The 21,718-nt window shown below is 39.7% G+C and overlaps 1 protein-coding gene across 1 annotated transcript in view; it reads left to right on the forward strand.

The window, feature by feature from the left end:
• USH2A (usherin) overlaps positions 1-21,718 on the forward strand; it is a 698,253-nt gene that overhangs the window by 334,205 nt on the left and 342,330 nt on the right. Inside the window, exons 32-33 of the mRNA XM_072948735.1 lie at positions 10,405-10,518; positions 12,476-12,637. Coding sequence (XP_072804836.1) covers positions 10,405-10,518; positions 12,476-12,637 — 276 coding nt within the window. The remainder of the gene's footprint in view (positions 1-10,404; positions 10,519-12,475; positions 12,638-21,718) is intronic.

Genomic DNA, 21,718 nt, shown 5'->3' on the forward strand with positions numbered 1-21,718 from the left:
GGGAAAAAAAAAGTAGAGAAGAGTTTTTCATTTTTAATTAATTTTTCTCCAAAGACAGAGAACCCAAAATAACAGTGACTAGTGAAATTACCTTTTTCTCTCTCTGGCTTGAGGTTCACCATTGGTCAATGTAGGAGTGGATAGTCTCATTTTCAGGGACCCACACACTTCACCTTTTTGTTATGCTGTCAGTACTTCTCCCTCATGTCCCAGAATGGCTGCTTGAGCACCAGCCATCCAGTCTGATTTCCATCCAGCAGGAAGGAGGAATGGTTGAAGAAGAATGTGGACTTTCATATTCATGACATATTTTGGAAGTTATTCCTCCACTTTTGGTTACATTCTATGATTAGAACTTAGCCACATGGCTATACCTATCTATAGGAAATGCTGGAAAATCTTGTCTTTATTCAAAGTGACCATTTGCCCAGCTAAAAATATCTTGTCATTTTACTGTAGAAGAAGAGACTACAATGAGAAGGTATTTAGTGGTCTTTGTCACAATAGGCAAACATTAGAAGTAAATTTTAAAAATTCATTTTGATGGTATTAAAAGATGAATTTTGAGCAAATCTTTGCCATTGTTTATAGTACTCCATAAATTAATATTCCATATTTGTAGTTTATTACAAACTATTTCTTTAAATGTAAATCTTGAAAGAAATTGGTCTGAAAAAATTCACGAGGCAAAAATATGGCCCATGACTTAAATAGTAAAAATAGAAATGATGTAATGTTCCTGCTTAGCTAATGTAAAAGAATTTCATCAGGTAATGCAGTGTTGATGAGTTAATAGCTTTGTCTAACTCTCCTGAATACATAATGAACTCCTTGTACATTGTGAAAGTTTCAGATAGGGATTTTTACAAGTTAACTCATTTTATTTATGCAGTAAGAATTTGCAGCGCAGGATTTGGATTTCTTTTTGGTAACATTATGTATGATGGTTAAAAATGGTGGTAGTATATCAATTTTGCTGAACAGCAATAATCAATTAGGCATGTCAGCAATGCTGTAGTATTGGATATAAATACTTCAAGGTTACCAATCAGATTTGGTAAAGAAATGGAACAGTCACCTCAAGTTTTCTGTTTTCTAACTTTCATGATCATTTTATATTTGTATTGTGTTTGGAACTAATCATAATTTTATATATATATATATATATATATATACATACATATACACACACATATGTAGTGTTGTAGTCAATAACACACATAAACACATATACACTGATAAAGACTCTCTTATGAATCAGTTGTTTATATAAGGGAATATTATGGGCATATATACTCGCTTATTTTGGGGGATAATGATTATACTTTGTACGCAGTAGGTTTTGGTAATAACTTTGACCCTATTAACACATTTTAAAAATATATTTACATAAAGTATTTGCTATAAGTGCACTATTATTCTTAGTAATATTTCTTCAACACATCTTTTTTCTTCTGCCAGAACTGGAGCTTAGGTCTAATGAGAAGAGCAGTGATCTTGGACCCAGGTTCAACCTCAGCTCTGCTGCTGGACTTGCATGACTTTTACACTCTGCCCGAGAGCAGCGACCTCTGTACGATGGGCCTGCACTATCGGAGGCTTTTTGCAGGGGATGTAGGACACTGATTAATAAGGAATGACTTTCATTTCTCACTTTATTCTTTTTCCTCCGGTCTCCTTGCCTGCCTCCCTGCTGAGTCAAGTCCGATGTTTTCTGGAGAGTTCTGATGGTTTCAGTGTCAGCTCTTTATGTTAGATAAAGAGTTAACACAGGTGGGTGTGGCTTCAGACCAACTGCAGAATTAGAATGAAAATTGCAGAGGCTATGTGGTTCTTTCCATGAAGGCACTGATTAAAAATTTGACATTAGATGTAAGCCTACTGAGAGACTCTTAGCTGGATAATGCTTTGAGATCAGTTAAAATCACTATTTCAACCATTCTCTAAGACTGGGATTAGACCCTGTATTTTATTTTTAAAATTTTTAAAAAACTGCTTTTCCTATTCGTAAGCGTCAAAATCTGTTTAGTCTTTGATCTAAGATGCTTCCTTATAGAAGTTTTAAACAAGGTCAGAAAGTCCATTTCGCAGGAAATTAAAGTAAAATGTTAGCTTTAGAGTTTCCAAAGGATTATGTTAGGTTTGGGGTATGAGCATTTTCTGTTCCACCTTTTGGTTAAAATGAAAATTGACTTTCATTTTATAAATCTTATAGATCCTTATTGTTATTTAAAATATGACCCAAACACAACAACAATAAATGCCACCTTTGGTTACTAACAACCAAAGGAGAAGCATCCTGGGTGTGTTCCCCAATCTCTGTGAGACCATTAAATTTTCATGCATATTTAACAAATGTCATTATTCAGTTTCATGAGGTCACCATGTCAAAATGTCTGTGTTAGAACTTTATTTTCCAAGGTTCCTTTAAGTGGACAGAAAGCACGGCACACTGGACCGATTTACTCTCTTCCATCCATCCGCTGGGTTGGTTTGCCACTCAGAGCTCATCCTGGGATGTAGGACACTTAAAAATTGGATTTCTCACCACTGCAACAGAATCTTGAGCCAGAAAAGTCCCCTTCTCTTCTGTGCTCCTTCCCTTGGCTGATTTTCTTTTAAAAGTGGGTTCTTCCCCTGTGTCTCCAGGTAGCAGTCTCTGCTCTGCCTGTGTGGGATCCCATACCAGATGGCCCTCTTAATAAATGCCTTGCTCTTGCCCACCCTCACCTTCTTGATCCAAATGTGAAATGCCAGCAAATAAATAAGAGCATTGTACTCTGATGAGTTCTCTGGAGCTAGGGGAAAGCCCTGGGGAGGGGAAGCCAGAAACTGCTTTTCTTTTTGCTGGATGGCCCCTAATTACTGGCCAGTAGGTAGAAGACACAGTTTAGACAATACAGAATTTAAACGTAAAAAACAGAGAGGGACAACAAATTCTCTGTATTATTCGGAATGCCTTTGCTAACATGAAAAGACACTTGGATTGCTGGAGTTCGTTTGAAATATTATGCGTGATCTTTGCACGGGGACCACAGACTCTGGACTCAGGGTAGGCGATGGCTGTGTGCAGATTTCACCGCCAGACTCAAAAGTGCAGTGGAAATCAGTGGGTAATGAGAACAGAGCAGCCAGTTCTTTAATTGAATTAAAAGCTGGGTGACATCAATGCAGACACCTGTCCAATTACAGACAGGCCAAGGTGTTTACCATTGCTGTACAAGCGATTCGAAGATGACAGAAATCTTTCCGCCCACAGATTAACATAATGAAGGAGAACAGATTACAGTGGATGCCAGCCAAACACCTTGGTTGGCAGCTGGGGGTGGGGTGGAGGAGTCTGCTCAAGGATGTAAACAGAAACAGAGTCCCTTTTTCTTCTCCAAAATGTGTTGGGCTTTGAAAAGGATGCCATTTTGCCCCATGTCTCAGGCTTGGTTTCCAGGCCGAGCATTTATACTTGTCTACGTTTCATCGGAGGAGTTCATCATAAAATTTCAACATCAAAGCCCTTCTTTTCCTGCTTCTCAGCAGACAGAGTTTTATTAGAGGCACAAAAGCTTGCACAGCTGGTGTCAGCCCCACAATGATTTTCTCTTAGGTTGTTGGGCTTCCTCCAATTATTAATATTTCTCTTCAGCCCCTCTGAAACTTTGAGGTTAGAGCACAGAAAAGAAGGGGTTGGAAATCATCTGCTGGTCAAAAGAAACCATGTCTGTTGCTTTGCTGGCTCCCTGGCAAGGGTGGGGCTGTTACTGAGTCCAGATTCTTTCTGCTCGCCTCCTAAAGGCCAGTAAATCGGGAGACTAGGTGTTAGGGCAAGGAATAACAACTTAATTCAGAAAACCAGCAGACTAAGAAGATGGAAAACTAATATCCCAGAGAACCATTTTCCCCATGTCAGAATTGAGGCTTCTTTTATACTAAAAAGGGGAGAGGGTGTGGTTGGTTGTGTAAAGTTCTTGGTGTCAGAATGCTTTGTTCTTGCAGCTCTCCAGGTAGTGGGGTCATGACGTGCCTGTAAACTTCCAGCAAAACAAGAGTTACTTTCTACTCTGCAATTGTTTATCTTTATATGAATGGGAAAATGTTACACCCTTAAAGGTCAGAGCCTTGACGATGGGTTACTCTGCATATTTCAGGCTCCAGGCAACATTCTTTTGTAAAAGGTGCAGAACCTGCAAGACTAAGCACAGAGAACAGAGCACAGGGTTAGAGCTAAAGGAACAGATCTAACGTGGAGTCAGATTTCTTCTTCCCTACTGTAAGGTGGGAGTGGGCTTCTTTTACAGGGGGGAAGACAGGCCAGTGGACCTAAGAGGATAAAAAGTCTTTATTTTTTGGTCAAACATCTAGTGTCTGCCTTTGGTAAACCATTGTAATGACTGCTGGAAAATAGGACAAGTGAAGAGGTTAAAGGACACACCCTCTGCATTCCAGGAGTTCCTCAAATCACTGTGAGGGACTTTTAAAATTGCCAGTCTCCAGGATAAGGCTCTTCCCCTGGGCTGGGTGGAAATCCTCAGAGCACACAGTTTGGAACCATATGGCCCCGGGCCCTTAAACTTCCTCCTGTGATGTGCTGCCTTTCCTTAAAGCAGGTTCTCGCTCGGCTCTTCCAGCCTGGGCTTTCTGCACCCACCAAGGTCCGCAGGGCTGCAATTCAAAGGGAATGCACTGACTTGACTTTAAACTCCCTTGGTGTGGCACGTCAGGATTTCTCAATGTTAAGCATTAATGCAAAATGCATTATCGCTTCGCATGTGAGAGCTCTGGTCCTGCTGGTGCCAATGATTTTAATCCGAATACTAAGGCTCCTGTGTTTCATGGGATACTAACACTTTTAAGACATCAATAATGCTTGCTTTATGCTTATTGAATGTTTTTTCAGCTCACCCTCTTCCATTATCAAAAGAGACTGGCAGGTTTCCTGACATGGTTGGGACCATTTTCTGATTTCACAGAGTTTTGTGGCTAAAAGGGAATTGGAGAGAGGTCATCTGGCCTGCGCAGAGGTAGGAACAGTCTCAAATTCAAAGAGAAAAAAGACTCCTCTGTGATGTCTCCCAGTGAAGGAGGTTTATACCCAAACCAGTCTTAAATGTTTGCACTGTCAGGAGATACCTCTTTATCTTAAACACCCCAGGTAGCATCAAGGAGACTGCCCCACCCCTCTTACTCCTCTTACTGGGGTTTCTGTGGATACAGAATGTGTGCTTTATTGTTCTCTCTGGGATTCCTTTAGAACTATGTCAGTCGGTATATTTTTCAGTATTCTTTTTAATATGATGCTAAAATGCACTTTGAATGGTCATCCTTTTTTTCCCCTTTGTCTTTAATTAAATGTAGATGTCCTGTCTTCTTGAACTGAGAGGTCCGTCTTATCAATGCCCTGGTCCACCGGGCACATAGGCAGGCAGTCGGCTTTATGTATTAACCTGTGTGTTGTTGTTGTTAGGGTCCTTCTAGCGCTAATGTTCTCTTAAGTCAGAAACTTTGTAAAGATCAGTTCTATTCTGTAGCCCCTTTCACAGAGGCATATAGAAGGAAAGTTGATAAAAAAAAAAACTTCTTGATGATGTGTTGTCATAGTCGTACTACTTTTTTTTTTTCTGGAGAGTATATAATCTAAGTGTGACTCAGACACTTACAGTGAGGCCATCTGGCCAAGCACTCACTGGTCTAGCGATACAGCCAAGAAAGGCCACCTTGCCTTGTCTTGGAGAGAATATAGTTATTCTTTGGTAATAACAGAACTTTTTATAAGCATCAACTTTAATCCATCCTGGTAAACCCTCCATACTGTGAAACAAAAGGGATCAACCATGTGTCCCAGATAATGGGATGGCTTTGACAGTCTTCTGATTTAGTGGAGGCCACGTGGTTGACCACCCTCTTCCCCTCCCCCATGCTAATTGTCACCTGACAAGAGGAGAATGTGAAATCATCCCAGGGCTCTTTTTTTTTTTTTAAATCAGTTAAAGCCATCTTTGTTTTGGTAGGAGGATACTAAAAATCAGACATTTTCCTCTGGATTGTTCTGACCAAAATGAAATTTCCCCTGACCTATTGTGTATTTTAAATCAAAATATACTTACTATCTGAATCTTAAAAAAAAGGGTTAATTCTGTTTCAGTTTTCCTTTATAGTGGAGTGGGGTGGATGACAACATATATTGTCTGACCATTGAAATAGCTTTCCTTTTTACACCTGAGGTTAAGTAAATATGAAGATTACTTTAAGAAGTTTTCTGTACCAACATATGTTTCAAAGAGATTATTTGAGATGAGCTAAGGTAGTTATTCTCAATTTTTTACCTTTGTATATATAGTTTTATTGAAGTCCAGTCAGTTTACAATGTTGTGTCAATTTCTGGTTTACAGCATAATGCTTCAGTCATACATGTACATACATATATTCATTTTCATGTTCTCTTTCACTGTAAGTTACTACAAGATATTAAATATAGTTCCCTGTGCTATACAGTATAAACTTCTTGTTTATCTATTTTATATATAGTAATTAGTATCTGCAAATCTCAAACTCCCAATTTGTCCCTTACCACCCTGGTAAGCATAGGTTTGTTTTCTATGTCTGTGAGTCTGTTTCTGTTTTGTAAATAAGTTCATTGGTCTTTTTTCTTAAGATTCCACATATAAGTGATATCATATGGTATTTTTCTTTCTTTTTCTGGCTTATTTCGTTTAGAATGACATTCTCCAGGTCCATCCATGTTGCTGCAAATGGCATTATTTTCACTGCTCTTCTTACTGAAGGAGATAATACCAACCTGTACTTAGGGAAAATTATCCTGCTGGTTTGACAAACTTGCTCATAACGTTGTGTTTCTAAGACACAACGTTATGAGCAAGATCCCCACTGGAAATAGGAAAGAGATGCCACCTCAGCTCAGAAAGTACAGCATATTTTTTAGAAGTGTGATTTGCAAGCCATCCAAAGCTTTCTACCTGCGATTCAACATTGGTGAGAGCCAAACATCAGCTTTCTTCTTCTATTTTCTGTTTTCCGTTTTGCCGCTCTCCGTTCTCAGTGTTGATTATTGTTTCACCTGCCTGGAGATGGAAAATGTGGGCACTTTGATAAATAGCCTGAAAGGTGATCTCGTTTCTCTCCAGCATCTTTCTTTAAGAATCTGAGGAGTTTTCTGTGAAATACAATTTGGTTAACTTCTCTACCAAAGCACAAAGCTGAAGAATCTAAGTGTGATGAGAGAAGTATTGCCTGTTTTTTACAGGGGAAGAAATTAGTAAAGGAATTTTATGATACACATAGACACACAAAGTAACTCCTTGAGTGAAGGCGAAAGAAGTTAAATAAGACACCAAAGACCATTCAGTGAATGTGAACTCAGTCTCTGGTTTGACATGATCCTTCCTAAAGTCTCCGTTAATGTATTTCTTGTTAAGTAGACAGAACAGTTGCAATTACAACACTTACTTCAGCTACGACTTGGAAATCATGTCTCAGGATAAGATATTTTGCAAAATAATGGAAAGATTTTTATGTTTCCCAAAGATAATATTATCTGGATATATCACACATCTTCATACTAAAGATCTCAGCACCAACCTGTCTCCAACCCCTGTGTCTTTTTGGATATAATATTCCTGTGCCCCAGCTAGGTCAGGCCAGCCTAGGAGAGGCAGTGCCTCCTAGGTTAGGTGATAAACAAAGGAAACTAATCTCATGCCCCAACACATTTTTCTTGCTCCCTCTAGGATTAAAAGTTTCGTTTTCTGGGGGCTGACTCATTTCTTGTTAGTATGGCATTATGCGAGTTCAGACATGTGACTCATCTTATTTAGACTTACAGTAGATTTGAGTTCGGCAACGGGAGAGACGTGACAGATGCCAAAGATTTTCAAAGGATAAAATGGCTAGAACCTATCTCACAAGGATATGTTGGCTTTGAACCTGGAATTTACCCGTCATGGATCATGACGGAGGCATTAAAACATAAGAAAATGAAGCTTACAAAACAGTTTAGCTGTCAGGTCTGGATGGGGGCGTGTTGAGAGTGAAATGCTCGTTGAACCTCTGGGTGGGGCACGTGGCCTGCGGTGGAAATGCAGAACCAGAGTGTGGGGGAGAGATGCGAGGTCCCCAGATACAGATGAAAGATGAGGCTTGATGAACTAACAGGGGCAAGTGTTTAGAGGAAGAAAGAAGCCTGAGGACCCAACCTTGTAGAAAAAAAAAAGAAAGAAAGAAAGAGAGAGAGGGAGGGCGAGAGAGAGAAAAAGAAGAAGGAAGGAAGAAAGAATTGAAAAAAAAGAAAGGAAAGAAAAAGGAAGAAGAAAGGAAGAAAGAAAGAAAGAAAGAAAGAAAAGCAGACAGGCAGGCAAGCAAAGCAAAGCTGTTTAAGGGACTGTGAAAGGAAGAAGGGTCGGTCAAGAAGAGAAAGGAGGGCTCAGGAAAATTCAGTGGCAGAAGGAAGCAGAGGGAGGGAGAGTCCGGTAGGTAGAGGAGGATAAGGGTTGAGGAAGGGTTACTTGGTCTGGTATTTAAGGGATCACTAGTGATGTTTCAGAGATAAAAATCAATATTTAATAGCATAGCACAGGCAGAAGCTAGGTTGTGATAGTATAATACATCTGAGGCTGCCATGGCTCGTGCTAGAGCTCTCTCCTTACACGGCTCTGTGTTGAGTACGTTATATTCCCAAACTCATTTACACTTTGAGGTGAATACTAAAATATCCCCAGAATACTGTATTAATTCTTTGAGACCTCTCGTGCAAGACAGGTACTATGATTATCTGTTTACAATTGAGGAAACTAAGGCACAGAGGTCTGGGCAGTTGCCCAAACCCATATGACACATCAGCGGTAGAACTGGCCTTTGGACCCAGGCAGTCTGGCCTGAGCATCTTTACCCTCGAGCACTACACCACCCCATGGTGAGGATGCCTACGTGATTCTGTGAGCGTTCCTTTAAGATGTTTAGTGCTGAGAAGAATGAGCTCAGAATGTGGGTCATGGTCCGAGAGAGTCAAGAGGAAATGACCATCACAGCAGCAGGAGTGAGGGTGAAGCAGAAAGTCACAACGTGGAGGGGTTTTGATATCAGTAAGAAATGAATTTGGCACAAGGTGGTTACACATGTACATGTCTTAGTTCATTGACTTGCTGTCATCTTTGGCCACGATCTCAGATGATGGTGCCAAGTGCAGTGGAGAAGGTTTGGTAGCCCAGGGGGATGCCTGGGGAGCTGCTAGAATGAAGACTTGCAGGCATCGCCGGGGACAGACGGCAAGTGGGACACGCCAGAACAGACAGTGGCTGTGGTCTTTGCTTCGTCCTCATCTTTGCTCTCGTAATTTTTTTATTCTTTCTCTTGGGGAAAGGGAATGGGCAAACATATATTAAAATTTGTTCTTGAATGATGCAAGTTGTCACCCACATGAGCACGTTAAAACCATCAAGGCTTCCTCAATAAAGGGATACTGTGAGTAGGACCATCTTTTTATATCAATGATGACAATCTATGTGATTAGGGATAAAAAACAGCTCAGAAAACTTCTGCAATGAAAATCAGTGGTAAGCAAAGACACAAATTATGTTTTTGATATGTCTTTAATTCACGGATTAACTAAATAAAGAGCTGCCCTGATTATAAACACCAGTAAACAAAATGGGTTTTCATGTCTGCAGGCACTTTTAATTGCTGAACAAATCTTACATATCCACAACCAAGTCAGGTGAATTCAACACTTCTTTTGGAATGTTGGAATGCTTCTGTTTTAAGACAGGTGTCTTAATTAAATAAACTAATAATTTCGCGAGTAGGAGTTCAAAAACGTAATTATCCAGTTTGCTAATTGTTCAGCTATGTTGCTTTGCATCTTTGTTAGCTGCAACATGAACAAATAGTCCATAGACGTGTATCCTACCGTTAAAATAATGAAGTCACTCTTGGGAGTAACATTTCCTCACGTGTGTTAATAGATGTCGCGTAAAGGGGACTCTTTGGTTAAATACGGTTGAGAAATGTGAGGTAGAAGAAAATTAAATGGTTTGGTTTCTGCGGGAGGTCTAGGATACTGGAAGAGGGTGATGTGTGTTTTTACCATCAGATACGCTGTGCTCTGCTTTTCGAACTGTAGGGGGAACCCCCATTTTTATAGGGGAATCAGTGTCCTGGAAGTGCATGTGGGAAGATGCTGCTTGCAGTGGTCTTAACAGTAAGCGGGTCTCACAGTTCTTCCTCCCTAGTCACTCCGCTCTGCAGTCAGCACACAGGCGGGAAAATGAAATAAAGAGGCATATGTCACTGTGTTCTCTGTCTCTGCCTCCCTCTCTTACACACACACGCACACACAGAATTCTTTTTCTAGCTTCTTGTGGTCAACATGCAAACCTCTTTTGTCCCCCTTTCTTATAGGCATATTGACAGGCCTGCTGCCCTCCAAACGCTACTCAGTCACCCTCGCTGCTTGCACTCTGACTGGCTGTACTGAGAGCTCACAGGCACTGAACGTCTCTACTCCCCAAGAAGGTAAAGTAATTTCAAAGGTCTTGACTTCCACATTGCAGTCATGAATAATAAAATAGGAGAAGAGCTAAATGCTGCAAGGCCATTTGCTAGAAAACCCCAACCTAATTTGATGACAAAGTGCATTGCCAGGCCATAATTGCTCCATTTTTTGGGGAGGGGGGTTGTGCGAAAATGAATCAAACTCCATACCCTTTAATGACATGCATCTTTAATAGCTGTAATGCAGATTAATGGGCTTTTTAATTGCTGTTACATTGTTCATGCAAGAGCCTTGTCATTAATATGAAGCATCTGAAAGATTAATGAAAGCTTCCTCATTTTACTATGGCTCAGAAGTAAATCTAGAGACAGTCTGACTAAAAAGAATTGATTGTATGGCACAGTATGAAATTGAGAATCAAACGGCTGATTTCCATGGTCTCTTTTAACTGCTAAACACCCACACGGGCAACGATTACTTCCATACGATGGAACCTCCAGATGCCAGTGGAAGCATTATTAACCACCGCCCGGTTCCTTCTGACTCAAGTCTCACTTTGCTGTACTTCGAACTTACAAACTGTGGGCATAAATTAATGTTTCCGAAAGCATACGTTAGGAAGGCAGTGAGAAAGAGAACATATCTCAGGGCTCCGAAAAAGCTTTGCTTGAGCATCAGAACGCATCACTTGGAGAAATAACAGCTCTCAAAACATCTGAAGCATCGTGACTTCGCATACCTCTCTCCTGGATGAGGGGAATTACACGTTCCTTCTACTGCCTCGTTGTAAAGTTATGGAGGAGACTTAAGAGCTTGATCTTTAGGAAAAAAAAGAGTCTGCCAGTCTCTCTTTTTCAGGTTCTGTCCATCCCCCCTTTCCCAGGTGCTCTTCTCTGCCCTCCCTTCTTTGAAATCCTTAAAGCAAGTACCACTTGCACAGAAGATGTGTAAGAGCAGCACAATGAAACCATGACAGAACAGAGGAGTCCGTAAAACCCTTTTTGTGGCCCTTTGTCCTGTATGCCTTGCACTTGACCTAACCAGATCCCGCTCACCTGGATTACACCATCCTTCAGTGGCCCATCTTTGGCATTTTCTCAACGTTCTCTCCATCCAGACTACCAAGACTAGTGGTGTTTCTCTTAGAGGTCTTTGCTTCTGTGGAGTCACGTGTCACCAGCCCCTTTTACAGTTACTTCCACCAACTTCAATACGGTACAAGTCATCCTTCATCTCACACATCCTTTGTTCAGGTTTTGCCTGGTACCCTTCAAACCTACTTCCTCGCTATACCCCAGAGGGATTCCTCCTCATCCAGTTCACCGTTTCCTTTCTATTATTTAAGGGATCCCCAATTTCTAGTTTTTCCTTAAGGGTACTACCAGTTTACCAAATGATGGGTATGTTTAGTGTCAATTTCTAAAAGCTTTTTTAGTTCCTGTGACTCCAATTGACTAAGCATTACAGGAAATGAACAGGCCCCCTTTATTTAAAAAAAAAACTCATATACAATGTAGTTTTCATATGTAATTAATTAATTCTGTATTTTCTGGCTATTTCTATGGTTGTGTATGCATTTTTTTATATCGATTATGAACCACTTTCACTGGCATTGCTCATCTTAGATCAAAAGCTCCTCAAGGGTAGGGATTCTGTCTGATTTGCTGTAATAAGCACAGCCCCAAGTAGAGATTATGGGTTAATAATACTTTTGATGAAGTAACACAAGCATCAGTCAAATGAACTGGTGTTAAATACTCCCCATCCATCACTGATGCAAATTCTCATAAATTCAGGACAGTTATTTAGCACTGTTCCTAAAGCAATTACTGACAAGCTGCCCACGAATCAGGAACATTTCCGTGCATGAGATTTCAGGTTTATTCCATGATTTATTGGTTTGGGTCTGAAAAGTTTGAATTAGAAAAGTAAACTAAAATTAGACTCTATAAATCTTTTTTTTTTCCTCCCCCACAGCTCCACAAGAGGTTCAGCCACCAGTAGCTAAATCCTTTCCCAATTCTTTGTTACTCTCCTGGAATCCACCCAAGAAAGCAAATGGTATTATAACTCAGTACTCTTTATATATGGATGGGATGCTAATCTATTCAGGGGGTGCAGAGAACTACACAGTCACAGGTAAGACTTCTGTTGGTGTCGGTAAATAGTTATAGTCTATAAAAGAATATATGTAATTACAAATTAATATGCGTATTTCAGATAACTGTAGCATTGTCTGAGAATGCAGTCTTAAAAGTTGGGTTAGTTATTTTTGCTTCCTGTTACATCACTAAAATTCCATGATCTTTATGGTTACGTTATGCTCACAGTGAAGCCAAAGCTAGAAAAATGGAAAAGGGCTCATGTTGCCTCCCTTCCCCACCCCGCTTCTCCCAAAGCTGTCTCACTGCATGTTCTCTTCTACCATTGTTCCCGCCAGTCTTGCCTGAACCCTTCTACTGATACACCTTTTCTGCAGTGCAGAGGGGGCTTTGGGAAGTATTGATACACAGAGCTCAGCATATGACTTCTCTGCCTCTGACTGATCACAGGATCAAAGCTGGGGCCCGGTATGGTGCAGCCAGGCTCACTGTGAGTGGTTGAGTCATTGATGCCATTTCATACACACACCACTGGCACATGAGTTAACTTTACAGTCTTCACGAATGTGGAATAATCTTAAGACTCAGCAGTGTGACTCAGTGTGATCTCAGTTGTAGACCATTTGAGAAAAACATAGTAGATCTGCCTAGATCATATTATAAAGTGTGATGACACTTCAGTAAAGTTAATGGGTGGAAACCTTGTGAAACACAGGAGACCCACCTGTATTAGATACGTTGTCTGGTTTTGAATTGTGTTTATATTTGTATCATAATTGTAGTGGTTATATATTTTGTAATAGTTGATATACTATATGTGACTATTAGGTGAGATATAATTAATCAAATATTAATTGATGAAAAACTGAGGCCTCAGAGAGATTAAATTCTTCATAAAAGATCAGAACAGGTTAGAGTCAGAGGCAGGATTAATTGTTTATATATTCACTCCTTCACATTAATGCCAGGTGCTCAGGTGGTAGCAGAGAATCAGCCAGACACAGTGTCCATGACTTTATGGCAACACATATGGATGCAGGAATAGGGCGTTTGGGGGCAGGGCCATGGCATTAATCTAATTCTCAGAGTTTACATTTTTTGTGTCCTCTCTAGTAGGAAAGGCTTCAGAACACAAGAACTATTACTTTTGTATCTTATTTATCATGGTTGGATAAAATTCTGTAATACTTATTCTCTGAGGTCAGTATTATCATTCACTCTATTTTGCGAATGAGGAAATTGAGGCACAGAAAGGTTAAGCAACTTTCTCAGCGTCACACAGCCTGGGAGTGGTAAACTTTGATACGATCTCAAACATTCTGGCTGTGATGAAGAGAATGTGCTCTTAACACCAGCCACCTAACTTCTCAGACTTAGTTTCTGAAACTGTAAAATGGAAAGAACTGCAATTTTCAGGATTTTTGAAGGGGACTCGTGTTGAAAAACACCTAGAATGTTCTTAGTAAAGAACACTTAATAAAGAGAACTTAACTGAAAAATAAATACTAAAAATAAGTAGATTACACTTGCCTAGGAGCATCTGAGGGCATTATTTTAACTAAAAGTTATTGGCCACGGAAATTATTTCAGAAGAAATGGAAACACATCCTGGAATAGACTTTACCCATGTGTTATAATTATCACACAAAGGACTTTCACGGGGCCAAATGTATCATCATCATGTGTCATGGCCAAGACACATGTTTTAGGCTTATTCTAGACATTGCCTGTGTGAAGCCTTCTCTGACGCCCCCTGCATGCTCACTGAAAGCTTTCATGCGCCTTGTGTTTTGGTTTGCGTTGTCTTGAATGAGTCTGCCTGTGTACTGGTCAGTTTGCCCCACTAAACCATGAGCATCACAGGAACGCGGCCGGGCCTGTCTCGTTCATGACCGCGTCTCCAGGACTGAGCACAGAGTGGGCAGAGAAGACGCAGTGCTGAGTTAACGAGTGAGTGAAATCAGCTACCTGCTGGGAACAAGGAAGGAAGATCGCAGAGGGGAGTGGGGTGGGAAAGAAAAAGCAATAGGGAAAAGATGTGGAGGAAAGGGTGAAACCAGAGACAAAGAAACTAGGATCCCATCCCTGCGCTCCGGTCGAGAGGGAAGTGGTGTGGCTGATCGTCAGTCTCAACGTGTGGGCCTTGAAGATTTCCAGAATGTGCAGAATGCCACGTGAGGTGACACTGTGCAGAGCCAGAAAAAGGACAGTGTGAGGAGGAGAGGAGGCCAGAATTCACAGTAGTTTCTCATACCACCTCAGAAATGATACCAAATCTGCCTTATATTGGGCTGAATCATTAACAGACCCGTAAGACTGTAGTATCTGCTTTAAAAGATCATTGCAAATGTTGCCATAGTATAATAGATGCCCCAAATATAATATAAAGAAAGTGGAATAATTTTATAGTGTCCATAACTATCTTCTCCAACCGGAGTGATAATGGGTTCTTCACCGGTTTGATAACACGCATGACATTTTTGGCTGCATCCTCCTTGTTGTCTCACAAGCAAATGTATTTCTTGTTGTCTTTATCTCCAAATGGCAGAGGATACAAAGCCCAGTAGGGATGCAGTGTTGGTCACTAGGGGAAGGAACTAAGCCAAAAACTTGATGGTGAGGTTCAGAGTTGTACCTGATGATTCTGACATTATAGCCCAGAAACCTGGGGCCCAGAGACATCAGGAAATCCTAGTCAGTGATTGAAAGAACAGATTCAAATCTGGGTCTGTCTGGCCTCAAAAGCCCATGCTTTTCACCTCTACACATTTTACATATTGAACATATTTTATTATTTCTTACAACAGCTTTGAAAGGGAGATGGAAGCCCGATTACAAACCCCAGAGCATCTGAATGAGTCTAGGGCTGCTCTCGCACAATGCCACAGGCTGGATGGCTTATACAACAGGAATTTATTTCTCACAGTTCTGGAAGCTAGACATCCAAGATCAAGGTGTTGGCAGGTTTGGTTTCTCTCGAGGCCTCTCTCCTTGGCTGGCAGACAGCCTCCCACTCCCAGTGTCCTCGCGTGGCCCTTCTTCTGTGTGCTCCTCTGGGGTCTCTTCCTCTTCCTGTGAGGACACCAGTCCTGCTGGATTAGAGCCCTATCCTTATAACCTCATTTCACCTTCGTCACCTCTTTCAAAGCGCTGTCTGCAAATATAGTCACATTGTGGGTGAAGGCTTCAACGTGTACGTTCTGGAGAACACAGTTCAGTTCGTAACAGCATCCTAAAGTGTCTTCTCTGTTAGCCCAGGCAGAACGTTCACTTGTCTCGAGATTCTCAAATTGCATGCCAGCTGAATAAATGGCCGTTAAGATCTCTCTGAACTGTAAGGTTTTATACCTGTGATGTGCACAGAATTTAGGTCCTTTGTGTCTTCAAGGCTTACCTTTCCACTAGGAATCAAAGAGAAAGCAGAATGGGAAAGGGAATCTGGCTGCTTGAAGTCAGCCAGGAGAAAACTGATGGAGAAATCCACTCTGGCCATTGGGTCTCCCTTTAACCTCTATAGCTAACTTAAATCTATGCCGCGTTTCATCATAATATGTATCTCAGCTGCTGTTGGTACTCATTGCTCGTCTTTGTGTCAGGATATTTGTGACTTAATGTCCTTTCCATGCTGAGTGGTTTGTGGAGGGGACTTCTATTCATGAGCGCTGGTGCTGTCAGTAGTAGCCAGAGTTTAGGGTCACTAAAATAGATCTGTGCAGTGCTGAAATGTCAGTTCATAGGCTGAGAAATGGAAGATGCCATCTACCAGATAAGAGAAATAGTTGATAATACCTTTTAGGTAAAAGAGTAACATGCTTACTGAAGTTCAGACATGCAGATACTTGATACCTGGTAGTCCCGCCATGCAGATAAAAGCTCTTCATGTTTGATGTAGTTCCTTCTAGCATTTCATTCATTTTAGCAAAATTGATCTATAATGTGTAATTTTGAATCCTTGCATATTCCCTAATTATGAATATATCCCATATCATTAAGGATTTTTCTAAAAATGTTTTGAAATATTTTAATAATGTCACAGTCCATCTTACAAATGTACACTAATATATTTAAGTGCTTGAAACATTCAAAAGTTTCTGACTTAACCTCTGTTTTAAATATTTTGTGGCAAATATTGTTGTACATAAATCTTTGCTCGAGCTCTAAAAGGGGAACGGCTAAGTCATAGGTAGCAAGCATTTACAGAATATTTGATACACATTTTCACATTGTTTTGCAGAAAAGTTCATCAGCAGTGAATGTTATATTCTTAAATCTTTGATAATTTTACAAGTTGAAATTTTTTTTATTTCTGTTTACAGTTTGACTACTGGTTTTACCGCACACTTTTTGTGTGATTATTAGTCATTTATATTTTACTTTGATTCTACTGATGAGCAAAGATTTAATAGGGGTGAGGATTAATTCTAGAACTCCTTTGAGAGCTATGTTTCATACCCTGTTTTTCTTGGTTACAGTCATCTCCACTATTCAAAGTTCTTTGCCTTCCACACCATCAAAAATGTCCTTAACAACTTGGCTTGCTGTCTCCTCCCAAGTATGCAAAGTATCGACCTTTTATTTTTTTTTTCTCACTCCTGCTCCATTTGTCTGTAGCTTCTTTTTAAGTTTCCACATAGAACTAACATTCTTCCGTTACGGGTTGAAAAAAAAAATGGATCCAGCCGCCATGGTGGATTTGGGTAAAAGTAAATGCATTTCAATTCTAAAGCCACTTAGCATCGAGGTGGCTGGAATGTTTTTCTTCTTTCTCTTAAATATGAAGCATTAAAAGTCAAAGGCATTGCTGCACCTTGAGTTAGTACAAAATATATTTAAAAATGCATACAGTTCAAATTTTTTGCCTTGCATAGGCCATAAGCTAGTAGTATGGTGGGTCAGTTGTGACACTGAAAAATGAATCCAGTTAGAGAGGCTCCCGAAGGCTGTTGATGTCTGCTATAATAAATAGCGCACACTTTAAGTCAAACTTTTTCATTCTGTATTCAAAGGTAATGGATTTTTCGTAACCATAGTAACCTTGGTGTATTTCTGGATAAATACATGAGGTATATACATTCTAGTTTTATTTTTGAATATAAACTACCACATTATGTATTACTAATAATATGAAAAATAGGATGTAGGTTAGTATAATGACAGCTTAAACTAGTATGCATTTTTCTTCTGCAAAAAATAAATATTTATCAAAAGTATCAGTTCAATTAATTTTTCCCCTAGTTTTGTGGTGTTCTGGTAGTGCCATTTATCTTTTTTTTTTTTGCAAGATCTCCATTAATCTCTTATTTCTGTCTCATAACAGATTTTTAAGAATTTCAAGGTAAAAACAGTTGTGCTTTAAAGCTTATGATTAAAAACATTATCGAAAGATTGAAGGACCTAACTTGATATCACCAGCAGAGCTATTGTGGGCCACTTAATATGTGTGAGTACCATATGTTCATAAAGAGGTAGAAAAAAGGAACCTTTTGTGAGACTGTTCAATATCCTGGGATTGTTTCAAAGTTCAGGCTGATAGCATCCTGATTGATGAGGACTCTCCAAACTGTAGCCAACCAGATCATCCTCATTTTAAATGAGCACCCTACCAGAAACTGGCAATCTTGAAGAAGTTTGTGAGATGGTTCAGATAAGCCTACAAAGTTTTGGGAAACAAGGATAGCAAGATGGTAGTAATTGGGAGACGTAAACCCCCAGCATGGCGACGTTTACGTGAGTTGTGATGACCGGGAAGGAAAGAATGGTCATCCCTCTGGACAGTTCTTTTCTTACTCCGTGAATTGTCCTTAGTTAACCCAACCTCAGCCATTGCTGCCTACAAACACTAGAATGTCAGAGGAGGGGGAAAGGTCTAAGGGACTCCATAAAAAATGATACCTGGCACCAAACCTTAAAACATGAATATTTGCAAGTATATTATCTCATACTATGTAGTAGTGCTGTGTGATACATCAGAGTGGCTGATTTTTAGCAGCATGGATGGCATCTTCCCACTGATGCGCCTTGAGGACCAGAGCTTCTATCAGGAAGACTGAGTCAGTAAAACAAGGAAGACAGCAGTTAGAGAGAGACACAGAGCAGAGAAAGACAGAAGAGAAGAGGGGAGGAAAAGCAGGTGAATTTCTGGTAAAGTCAGATAGACAATAAGTGTTAAACCTTTAGTCACTTAAAGTGCTAAAACTTTTTTTTTTGATCTTATTTGCCAAGGTCAAAAAGAACCATGTATAAACAGCAAAATAGAAATGTTCATCTTAAACTTTCCGAACACTTAAGTCTTACGATGAGAAATTTATGGTAGAAGAAGCTGTATTGCTTGCGGCACAATAAAAAGCATTTAAAGGTTAGATACTTCTAACCAAGCGTTGTAAGGAACCTTATCAACACACTACAAATTGAGCTAAATTATATTCATTCGCACTGAGGAAGATATTAAAGATCTTCTCTTAGCAAAATAAAACTTCGCTTTAACCTTGATATTTTCTTTCATTTTGCATTTAAAAAAAATCAAGTTGTAGATTTATTCCAGCTTTGGGTTTTTTTGGGGGGTAGGTAATTAGGTTTGTTTATTTCCGTATTTTAATAGAGGTACTGGGGATTGAACTCAGAACCTGGTGTATGCCTGGCATGCGCTCTACCGCTGCGCTATACCCTCCTCCCATTTTGCATGTTTGAATACCACAATGCAGTGATTCTAAATCACTCCTCTTACATGAAGTAATGTTACTGAGGGGAGTCCTGTTAACGTGCTTGTGTTCTAATCCATAAGGTAAAGTATTAATGAGAGAGCATGTGAGGGTTTTCAGGTAACTCAATGATCTCATCTGTGAGTGGTGGTTCCTCTCTGTTACAAACTAAGTCATACCGTGTGCCCATTTTATGTCACAGACAGATAGCATTAAATTCTACAAAGTCTAAGAAACCATGAGGATACAAGGGGAAAAGCCCAAAGAATGAAAAGAAGCCGTTACCAAGCTGCTAACTCTGTGATCAAAGACTCCTGAAGAGTTGCTTAAGGCTTAGCAACACACCAGATCCTTGGGTTAATGAACAATGGATGCTTAGCTCCAAAAAGCCATGTTCACTTAGTAACAAAAGGTCAAGTGAAACGAGATAACTTGTGCAGAATGTTTAAATATCAGTTGTGGTTAACTGTAAGCAAAACAACTGAAGTGTCATTCTTGCTTTAAGATGCTTCTACAGTGCACAAGTGTGTGGAGAAATTAAACGTTTAAACTTATATTTTAAGATCTGTACCCAAATATTTCTTGTGATTTGTTAACCTAATGGGTGAATATTAATCTCAGATGGTAGGAAAGGACTCTGTATTTGAAGGGACTTCCAAGGAATAGTGGGAATAAGATCCAGTTAGCGAAGTAGTGGAATTAAATCCTGAAAAATATGTCCTTTCATTGAGAGCTTTACAGATAGAGCCTGCCTGCTACTTTGAGCATTTTGAGAGCTGCCATTATTTTTTATTTTATTTTTTTGAAACTTCTTAAATGAATTGTTAATTTATACCAAGAACCTGTCTCAAGTATAGGGCTTCATGAATATTCCCAAACTGAACACACCCATGCAACCAGCACCTAAGTCACAACACAGAACATGGTTGGCTCCTGGGAGCCTCCCATTGCTGCCTGACTCAGGTGACCTCTTCTTTGATTGTTAGCATAGATTTGTTTTGCTGTATTTGTACTTAATATGAATGGGATCAAACAGTGTGTTCTCTTTTTGGAGAAGGTAGGAGGGAGAGTGAGCCAGTAGAACAACCTTCTGTGTTTCTGTGCCTGTATCCTGACCCCTCTGACCTCTGGGCGATTGCAGTGACAGTGTCAGCTCTTACAGTCCTACCTTCCAGAAAGCCATGGGAATAATTGTAAAAGGAAACATCCACCTCCAATTCCAAAACTGGGAAATAATTATAGAAAAGCTTCATCTCTGAAATTAGAACTTAGCACGTGAAATCGCTGGCCTGCATATGCCAGCAGAAATCCTTTAAATGTCCACTAGTGGAATATCGTGTGGCCATACAGCTTACAATGCTGGAGAAGGATATTTAATAATGGGGAGAGGTGTTAAAAACAAACGTTTTAACAGACAGCGTGCAATACATGAGTCTCTTTTAGTAAAACGTGTGTACATGTGTACGTATTCATGGATGTGTACACATGTACACATGTAGGGATAGATGCTTAAGTCTTAACAGTGGTTATTGCCCAGTAAGGGGATTCTAGTGTTTGATTTTCTTTTACTTGAAGGAGTCTTTTTATCTTTTAAATTTACTGCAGTTTGGATATTACAAAGCTTAATTTTTATAGTATGTTCCCCAAATATTTATATATATATTAAGCTTGATACAATAGATGGATACTTGAGGAGTCTGATTGCATTAACCTATTAGTACTTACCTTACAGTTCTCTCTAGTCTTTACCAGGTTGATATTTAACCAGGTTGATCACCGTACTCATTTCCTTCTAGCCAATATCACGTATGGTATTCTTCATACCTCAAGCACTATCTACGCTGTCAAAATGTTACACATATTTGATGATCCACCCCAATTCCCACATCTTCCTTTGATTCATAGATTCTTTCATATCATTTTCCTGTAAATTTGTCCTTCGAGTACATTCTGCCTTACAATATTAACTTATTTTAAAGGGGAGAAATATTGATCCCAAACAAGAATGTAAGTGTATTGAGTAGCATTATAATGACATTATTTCTTTTCATAATCTCTATAGTAAGTACCATAGGAATAAGGACCCAATTGGCATCAACTAATCTCTTATGGAACTGAGTGGAGATGAATTGAATTAAATTAAAGAAACACTGAGAATCAGTAAATTAATATTTTAAAGTAAGTGACAACAAATACCGATGCATAATTCAGAACAAATTAATATGCTAAATGTGGTAAACAGTTTTAATGAGGTAGGCTGTTCCTGTAGCATCTTAGAATTCTTCATTTAATTATCCAATACATAGCGAATTATTTTTCAGTTAACTACTTGTGTAAGTTTGCTGGGGCTGCCATCACAGAGCATCACTAGGTGGATTAAACTACCGAAATGTATTGTCTCACTGTCCTTGGGGCCAGAA

The sequence above is a fragment of the Vicugna pacos genome, chromosome 23, assembly GCF_048564905.1.
Source record: "Vicugna pacos chromosome 23, VicPac4, whole genome shotgun sequence".
NCBI classification, from domain to species: Eukaryota; Metazoa; Chordata; class Mammalia; order Artiodactyla; family Camelidae; genus Vicugna; species Vicugna pacos.